The sequence below is a fragment of the Haplochromis burtoni genome, unplaced genomic scaffold, assembly GCF_018398535.1.
Source record: "Haplochromis burtoni strain Fernald_Lab_line unplaced genomic scaffold, NCSU_Asbu1 Contig_3003, whole genome shotgun sequence".
Classification (NCBI taxonomy): domain Eukaryota; kingdom Metazoa; phylum Chordata; class Actinopteri; order Cichliformes; family Cichlidae; genus Haplochromis; species Haplochromis burtoni.
In genome coordinates this window covers 1-8,818 of record NW_024585364.1, presented here as the reverse complement: position 1 = coordinate 8,818, position 8,818 = coordinate 1, and the positions used below count along the sequence as shown (strand labels likewise).

The 8,818-nt window shown below is 43.3% G+C and overlaps 1 protein-coding gene and 1 non-coding gene across 2 annotated transcripts; both read left to right on the top strand.

Moving 5' to 3' along the window:
• The first annotated feature begins 4,781 nt into the window (after window positions 1–4,781).
• Window positions 4,782–7,704, top strand: LOC102307557 (ribonucleoside-diphosphate reductase subunit M2). The gene is made up of 10 exons (XM_005953113.3): window positions 4,782–5,035; window positions 5,152–5,220; window positions 5,587–5,727; window positions 5,798–5,914; window positions 5,998–6,131; window positions 6,225–6,319; window positions 6,409–6,542; window positions 6,631–6,735; window positions 6,838–6,951; window positions 7,346–7,704. The coding sequence occupies exons 1-10, from the start codon at window positions 4,946–4,948 to the stop codon at window positions 7,496–7,498; spliced, it is 1,152 nt and encodes a 383-aa protein (XP_005953175.1). The 5' UTR covers window positions 4,782–4,945; the 3' UTR covers window positions 7,499–7,704.
• Window positions 7,135–7,270, top strand: LOC121813851. Its single transcript, XR_006053924.1, has one exon. It is a non-coding gene; the product is annotated as a small nucleolar RNA SNORD94 (small nucleolar RNA).
• Window positions 7,705–8,818: the final 1,114 nt, after the last annotated feature.

The window sequence follows — 8,818 nt, the reverse complement described above, 5'->3', positions numbered from 1 at the left end:
CACGATGCCAGATTCTTCACTTCATCCATGTAGCCCGCCTCATCGTTGTTGGAGATATAATATAACTAATTTGCATATGACTATTGCTCAAATGAATGAGTTATGAAATCTGACCAGCTTAAAAGTATTATTCAATTACATTTATCAATTATCATTATTCAATTACTCGCCTCTGTCAGTGCGCCCCAGGGCAGCTGTGGCTACAATGTAGCTTGCCTTCACCAGTGTGTGAATGGGTGGATGACTGAATGTAGTGTGAAGCGCTTTGGGGTCCTTAGGGACTAGAAAAGTGCTATACAAATGCAGGCCATTTACCATCATGTGAAACACTGAATATAAAACGAACACAAATCAATTAACAATAAAAAATACATTTATGCTCGGACAGAGTGAAGTGTAAACGGAGCACCTTCATGCTTAACAAGAAGGAATGTCCGAATATCAGTGTGATGAAATGAGTCATTAGAGTCTTAAAAACAAAACAGCACAATCATAATATTTCTATTAATACCCATTTATAAATCCAGCCAGAAGACAGTCATCCACATGAAAAACAACCACTATACATTACTTAGAAATGCATTAGCAGCGTAAAGAAAACTTTTTTAAATATAAAGTATCTGGAGTTTTCAGGAAGCCCCACCCCTTCCTGGTACTTTACTAGACTATGGCTGTGTCCCAATTCAGGATCTGCATGCTTGAAGTACGTGCACTACGCGTACTACGTACGGTGCGTACTATAAGTACGAGAAGTGCCCGCGAGAAATGTTTCATACAGCATTGTGTGACATAAATGAAGGAGAAAAAATGTTTTGTTGGTCATTCAGCATTCATAGCATGCAGAAGTTGCATTTCACTTACAATGATGCAATGAGAATCCTACCATCTACCTAGAGGAGGGAGTGCCAGTCAGATGTTTATGTTAGGTTAGGGTGTTTGTACTTTTAAAGTACTTTTGAAGAAGTTAATGTTCACTTTTGTAGAGTATTTGGATGCTCCGGCTAACGCTATGATTTCAGCACTCACAAATCCTACTGTGAGTTATTCCCATCATTTATCCAGTCTGAGGAAGCACTGGTTTAAGACTTTATGTGTAAACTGATTTCTTTTAATTGTACTGTTTGTAGCATTGGGCCTGTGTTCATTATATTTGTAATATGGTTTAATGTTTAAATATATTTTTATATTTTCATTTTGGTTTTATAAGTTGTGCTTTGTGTAATCATGGACTTAAGTCTTTTATTAAAGCTTTCATTGATTCATTCATTCATAGCTGTTTATTATTACTGAAGATTATATTTTTGTTATTTAGAGATAAAGGGTCAGATAAGGGTTTCTACGGTGGCCCTGAGAGGCCAAACGGACTGCAACTTCAGAAAACACTTGCAAAAAGAAAAATGCTGCAAAAAGAAAAACGCTGCAAAAAGAAAAATGCTGCAAAAAGAAAAATGCTGCAAAAAGAAAAATGCTGCAAAAAGAAAAATGCTGCAAAAGCACACAAAGCACAACGGAAATAGGAAAAAAGACAACGGAAATGTTTCTGGGGAGACAATAACCGAACGGACCAGTTGCACGAACCAAAACATGTATGTATGGCTGTATCCCAATTCAGGGACTGTTTCCCAATTCAGGGTCTGCAGCCTTAAAGTACGCAGCCTTAACGGTCCTCAAGGGCCGCACTCAAAGACTGCTGAGGCCGGAAGTGCGAGGCTTGTAGGCTTGTGAAATGGGACGGTCTAGCCTCCGTCGCGCTGCCCAGGTTGCCTAGCAACCATGATACTAACAGCTGGAAACGTTTCATACAGCTTTGTTTGACAGAAATGAAGGAGAACATATTTTGTACATTTGTTTCTACATGAGCTTTGTGTGATTTGATAAGTATCTGAGGCTGAGACCACAGGACTGTAAAACATGATTGTTGGGCTTCATTTTTGTACTGAACAGTCATTTAAGATTAGCTAGTAAATAACAATTAGCTAATCTTGTTCATGAGACTAAAGTCATCTCACTTTGGTAATGTAAATATAATATGGCCAATATTATATTAATCATTATTAGTTATTACAGCAGTGAACATGAACTCTGTGCCAAACACTGAGCTTCAGTAAAGATTCAAGTTGCATTTATTTATATTTCCTATCACCTTAAATCTTCACTTAAACACAAGTATCTGTGACAGTGTATATATAGATGTATTATATATAAGAGACAAATATTGTTCTTTTAATATGTTGGCATTACTAAATTTGGCTCAATGCTTACATATATGTGTAAAAAGAAAATGTACGAGCTGTGAAAACTGTTTCTGATAAAATGAAGAGTAGACTGATATATGAAATATTCCTTTATTGGGTGAGAAAATCAGACCATGTCATAACTGCTTTAAGTCATACAGAATAGATATCAGAGCCTTAAACAGGCTGACTTCTGTTAAATGGGTCAAACTGGGCAGAAAGTACAAACACATAACATCCTTATAGAATATGATGTAACACTATAGATCAACTTACCTCAGAATATATAAAGCATATAAACAATTACAGCAATATGATGCAACAAACACAGCAGTGCTACTAATCCAAAATACTCAAAGCTTCATAGAACTGAAACAAACATTTATTTTTAGCTCCATTCTGCTGCTGATACATACTTTAGGTTTCTGAATCATTAAACTTGTTGCTGCCTTTCATAGTGTGTAACTTGAAGGCCCTGAGTACTTTCTCCCACACTGAAAACACTGGAATGATAAAATTATTTGAACATTACCTAATAAGACTGATTCAGGACAGACAGTTATGTTAAACTTTCCTAGCAGTCCTTCACAAACAGGGAACAGTCTGTCTATTCTCTCCATCTGTCAGCTGCTGCTGGCTCTTCCTCCTCCTCTTCCTCACACACTGTTGAGTTCGGTGGATCATCAGGGGTGCAAAGCCTCACAGATGATGTGCAGCAGTGGGTCCCTCAGTCTGTCCTCACTCTGGACACTTGCAGTTGTCACACATGGAAATCAAATGTGTGATAAGCTGCAGGATTCAAACACAAGTGTAACTTATAAACACATGTTCATACTTTTATTCCACAATCAGAGAGAAAGAAACAGAGAGAGAGTGCAGGACAGACAGACAGGTGACAGTCTCAGCTGTATACACTGCTACAAACAGGAGGATTTAGTGTTTGTGTTATTACGAGTGCTAAACAAGAAGAGTTCCCAGATGGTGCAGTGGACACATGTGTGACGTGCTGTGATTAAAGCATCTTTCTTTCAGCTTAACGAGTGAACCGTCAGCTCGTTCAAACACACGTTAAAGTCCGTTTGGCTCGACACCACCGAACAGAGGCAGCAATATAACATAGCTAACATTAACAGTGCAGTGAATCCTGCTTGTGCCGTGATATTCAGGACTGCAAACCGAGCAGCATCACTGACTTTCAGCCTGTTGTGTTTGTGGATATATGACTGACTTTAATTATCCACAAAATCATCACATTCTCTGTAAGATTAAGGTCGACTATCTAACGGCTAACATTTGCACATAAATAAGTGACATAATATTCAGAACTTACTTTTGAAAGTTTACTCTTTGGCCGCTCCACTTCTTTGAAGTGTCTCCCAGTCCCAGTGCACTTGTTAGCATGTTTTGGTTCGTGCAACTGGTCCGTCCGGTTATTGTCTCCCCAGAACATCGTTTCTATCATTTCCGTTGTCTTTTTTCCTATTTCCGTTGTGCTTTGTGTGCTTTTGCAGCGTTTTTCTTTTTGCAGCATTTTTCTTTTTGCAGCATTTTTCTTTTTGCAAGTGCTTTCTGAAGTTGCAGTCCGTTTGGCCTCTCAGGGCCACCGTAGGTTTCTCATCCAGACAGATTTAGTTATAGTCAAATATGTTTACAGTTTGATTACAAAATGCATCAAAAGGATCATGACTGTTGCCGACAACAACTGGAAAACTGAGTCACTAAGTCCATCCCGCACAACAGGGGGCGAAACTGAGCGACCCGATCTCGTCAGATGTAACCCGGAAGCAGTAACACGAAGCTCTCAAGCTGGAAGGAGATGTAGGTTTAATAAGATCGGATTCATGAGGAAAATGAAATTCAAAGTTTGTCTCCAGAGGCTGACAACTACTCAGACCGCAGTTACAACACATTCAGGTGATGGGGGCCAGAAAGACTCAATAAATCTCCTTTTAAATCCATTTTTTCTGCTCAAGTGACCGACATTCCTCCAGAATCCTCTTTGCACTTTTACATTTTTTGTTGATGCAAGTGTTTGTTCTCTGATATGACAGCTCATGTAGATGAGAGGAATTCAGAAATGGCGGCAGCAGAAATAAAGACTGATTCAGGTTAAATAACGGCGAGTTGATGGTAGACCCTTTAAAGCAGAAATCGGTTAGTATCCGTTAATATGTGTGGATCCAGCCACATGATTTAGAACAACCCGCTGAACTTAACCTGCACGAAAATAGATGTAATTCTTGATTCTTTAGGCGCTAATGTCTCATTATTACAGAAGCGTTTTTTCTTTGAGAAACATTCTAAAGTGTTTTAGAATCACAGTATAAAATGTTTCATATGAACCAATGCAAGATTTTTATCAAAGTCTGAAAGGTTTCGTAAGCACTCGTTTTAATCATTTTGTAAACAGCAGTTACAAAAGGTTTTGTAACCCGCACAAACAAAGAGTTTGAATTTCCCGCAATCGTTTAGGGGTCACGAGAGCACTTCTCGCGACCTGATTGGCTCGGTCCCTCCCGACTGTTTAAAGGGGCTCATTTAGCTGCGTGCCCATTGGCCAGCAGTTCTAGCGCCAAGATTCCAATAAAAGGGCGAGCAGCGGAAGCCCTATACTGTCTCCGTCTATCTGCAGCTACTAAGCTTTAGCTTTCTGCTCCTTTTAGCTTCTTAGTGTTTTTTTCTTTGTGTCCGTTTGAACCCGAAAAGTCACAATGCTGACCGCGCGCTCCCCGCTCTCCGTGAAGAACGAGCAGACCCTCAGCGGGCAGCTGGACAAAATGTCTCTGGACAAAGAGAACACGGTGAGGCTGCTTCAGGTTCCCGCTCACAGAGGCCGCCGATTCTTTAACGTCACCGAACAATTACAGGTATCGATAAAGAGTCGCTGTGTGTGCTGACGGTCTGTGTCTCCTTTCAGCCTCCGGGCCCGAACAGCAGCCGCATCCTGGCGTCCCAAACCGCGCGGAGGATCTTCGACGCTGCTGCGGTAAGTGAGAAAGAAGCCGCAGGAAGCTTCGTACTTTTAGCGGATTCCTCATATCAGCGGACCGAGTCGATGCTGAGCTCACTGACGGCAGCTTCGTGTGTGTTACTGTGCAGATGTGGCGCCTAAACTGTGGCCGTGGCGCCAACAGTGAGCGGCAGGGCTGAGGTCGGTTCAGGGTTCTAGTTTATTAGGAAGAGCTGCTGTGGTGTTCAGGTTTTATGCCGTTTCTGTTATTTTGTCCACCACCTTCAGATCAGTGAACGATACAGGCAGCAAATCTGCACAAACTTTAACTTTTCACTGTTTTTGCTCCAGAATCGATGAATAAGCTAATCAATAATCCTGAGCAATGATCTTTGTCTTCAGCCCAAAGTGAAAAAGAGCTCGCAGGAGGAGGAGCCTCTGCTGAAGGACAACCCTCGCCGCTTCGTCATCTTCCCCATTGAGTACCACGATATCTGGCAGATGTACAAGAAGGCAGAGGCGTCCTTCTGGACGGCAGAGGAGGTAGGTAGAGCTGTAATGGGGCGGGGCTTGATGCTGGACGCCGTGATGCTGACGTGCTCTTTCTGTGCAGGTGGATCTGTCCAAGGACCTGCAGCACTGGGATGCCATGAAGGACGAAGAGCGCTACTTCATCTCCCACGTGTTGGCCTTCTTTGCCGCCAGCGACGGCATCGTCAATGAGAACCTGGTGAGCCGCTGCGCCTGCTCTTACAGATGGTTTTGAGGTCACGGACCGCTGTAACACTCTTGTTGTCGCTCTTTGACCAACAGGTGGAGCGCTTCATGCAGGAAGTGCAGGTAACGGAGGCCCGGTGTTTCTACGGTTTCCAGATCGCCATGGAGAACATCCACTCAGAGATGTACAGCCTGCTGATCGACACGTACATCAAGGACCCCAAAGAGAGGTACGCAGGAGGCGGGGCCAAATACTGTTCTGTAATGGCTTAACTGGCCTGTACTGATCTAACTGGTGAGTCACGATGTGTTCCCGCCCTCAGAGAGTACCTGTTTAATGCCATCGAGACGCTGCCATGCGTGAAGAAGAAGGCTGACTGGGCGCTCAACTGGATCGGCAACAAGAACGCCACCTACGGTAAATAAGCTGCTGCCCATTAGGCCACCTGACACAATGGTTCCACCTCAAGCAGCTTCATTGATTATTGTCTGTTTATTGATCTGCAGGAGAGCGCGTGGTGGCCTTTGCCGCTGTGGAGGGGATCTTCTTCTCGGGTTCGTTCGCCGCCATCTTCTGGCTGAAGAAGAGAGGCCTGATGCCCGGCCTGACCTTCTCCAACGAGCTCATCAGCAGAGACGAGGTGAGGCGCCCTGTTGGTGTCGGATTGCAGGTATTGATCCAGTGATGATGTCACTCTTAACGTGTGTTTGTGTGCCTGCCGCGTTTAGGGTCTGCACTGTGACTTTGCCTGTCTGATGTTCAAACACCTGGTGAACAAACCGCCCAAGGAAACTGTCATCAGCATCATCAAGAACGCCGTGGAGATCGAGCAGGTGAGTCCCAGCTGCAGGTGAAGCTGCTCTGTTGGGCCCACTGGTTCACGGTGGATTTACTGGTTCAGGATGGCTTTAATGGGTTTATTGGTTTGTGTGCAGGAGTTCCTGACTGACGCTCTGCCCGTCAAGCTCATCGGGATGAACTGCGACATGATGAAACGGTACATCGAGTTCGTGGCCGACAGACTGTTGCTGGAGCTCGGCTTCTCCAAGGTAACGCCCCACACAGGTCATGTGATCATGTGACTGACTTAAAGGCAGAAAAACAGCATCGCGAAACATCCGCACTCATCTCAGTGACAAGCTAAACTTAAAATAAAACATGATCAGTTCTCCACACAGACACATTTCAGGAACTCTTTGACCTCAGAGAGCAACATGATGAAGGTGGTGGTGTGAGTGATGATGAAGTGCGCAGGGGTACGGACCTCAGCCAGTGATGGGGGCTGAGTGCTGCTGCAGAGTCTGGTCAGAGGACGAGTGGTTCTCTGACGGGCAGCGGCAGTGCGACACAGACGCCTATCTGAACTCGCCCGTGGGTGGGGGCGGGTGACCTCAGGGTGGGGGCAGTGGGTGGAGCTGACTGACATGGTGTTTCTGTGTGCAGATCTACCGGGTGGAGAACCCTTTTGACTTCATGGAGAACATCTCCCTGGAGGGAAAGACCAACTTCTTTGAGAAGCGGGTGGGCGAGTACCAGAGGATGGGCGTGATGGCGACGCCCACGGACAACACCTTCCGGTTGGACGCTGACTTCTGAGGCGGCGGCTGCTCTTTCGACTTCAGCCAGTTGGATTGCAGGCAGGACTGCAGTCGGGTTCAAACGTTTGTTTGTTTGTTTCTTTCTTTCTTTCTTTCTTTCTTTCTTTCTTTTCTTTTTGTATATAGACTTTGTAGAGTTTTTATTAAGTCTCATTATAGTTTTAAATATGTACATTTTTGTAATAAAGCAACTGTTTATAAAAAGCAGACTCTTCAGTTTCACATCTGTAACATCTTTCTAAATCACCGTAGTCCCATCATTTCAGGCCGGACAAGGCTGGAAGTGAGCGACTTGCACTGGACAGCCTAGCCAATGATGTGCTGCTGCTGTCACAGTTGCAGATGTGTTGTACAGAAATGGAGATTATCTTCATTTCTGTACAACTCATCTGATCTGAATTAAGACTCTGAGGCTGAGCAACCACAGCCGTGTATAAATAGACTGTTGGGCTTGTTTAGTCTTAAACAAGTTTTCTGAGAATCTACAAAAATTTCCCCAAGTGTTCCCAAAGTTTTTACCCATCATGGTTGCAGCCTCTTGAAATGAAGACAATGGATGATCAGTTGTTCCACTGACTTCTCTACACAATGAGTTGTAGAGGGAACAACAGCTGTGGCAGTTTGTCCTAAAACAACAGCAGTAATCTGCACATTTAAATATTTCAGATATTATTCTCAAAAATGATCAATATTTTATTTTCATAATGAAGACAGCACTGGTGTTTCTAGTTTAACAAAAACCCTGCAGTCCAGTGGTGGGATGGCATCTCTTTGTGAGACAGAATTGGATGTACTCATGGGATATGTAGTTTGTACTCTGTACACTTTGAGGTCCAGTGTTGTATCTGTTAAACTAACAGGCTGCATCAAGTTGATGTCAAGGTCGCCAGCAACATGTGATGTGGAGGGTCAAAGGTTAAGGATTTTCCTTTAATTTGTCACTCACAGGAGGATGTAAGGAAGGATATAACCTGTCTCTGTTTTCTGGATAAAATTCAAAGGCTGGCGCTTCAGTGTTCATACGTTATAAACATGTGACTCAGACATGATGATAATATTCATCTCTTCTTTGTCCTGGTGGCTGACAGCAGGTTTGGAGATAATTGAGCAGTTATACATTTTATTCCAAAATAAATAAAAACATTTCCCAGAAGTTTTTCAGTGTTAATCACTCAGCAAACCACATTTTGACAATAATGTTCACTGAGATGATTTCCTCATGATTTTTTTTTTTTTTTTTTTACCTCAGAGGTCAATCGGAAACCTCGCAGTCTCCCATCAATCATTTATTGGAACCACGAGACTGTGGATTTTTCCA

Excerpts from the sequence above, each read along its gene's own strand:
- LOC102307557 (XM_005953113.3), top strand. The coding sequence starts at position 4,946 with ATGCTGACCGCGCGCTCCCCGCTCTCCGTGAAGAACGAGCAGACCCTC. Across the intron at positions 5,036-5,151 it reads CTCTGGACAAAGAGAACACG|CCTCCGGGCCCGAACAGCAG; the intron begins GTGAGGCTGCTT and ends GTCTCCTTTCAG. Across the intron at positions 5,915-5,997 it reads GCATCGTCAATGAGAACCTG|GTGGAGCGCTTCATGCAGGA; the intron begins GTGAGCCGCTGC and ends TTTGACCAACAG.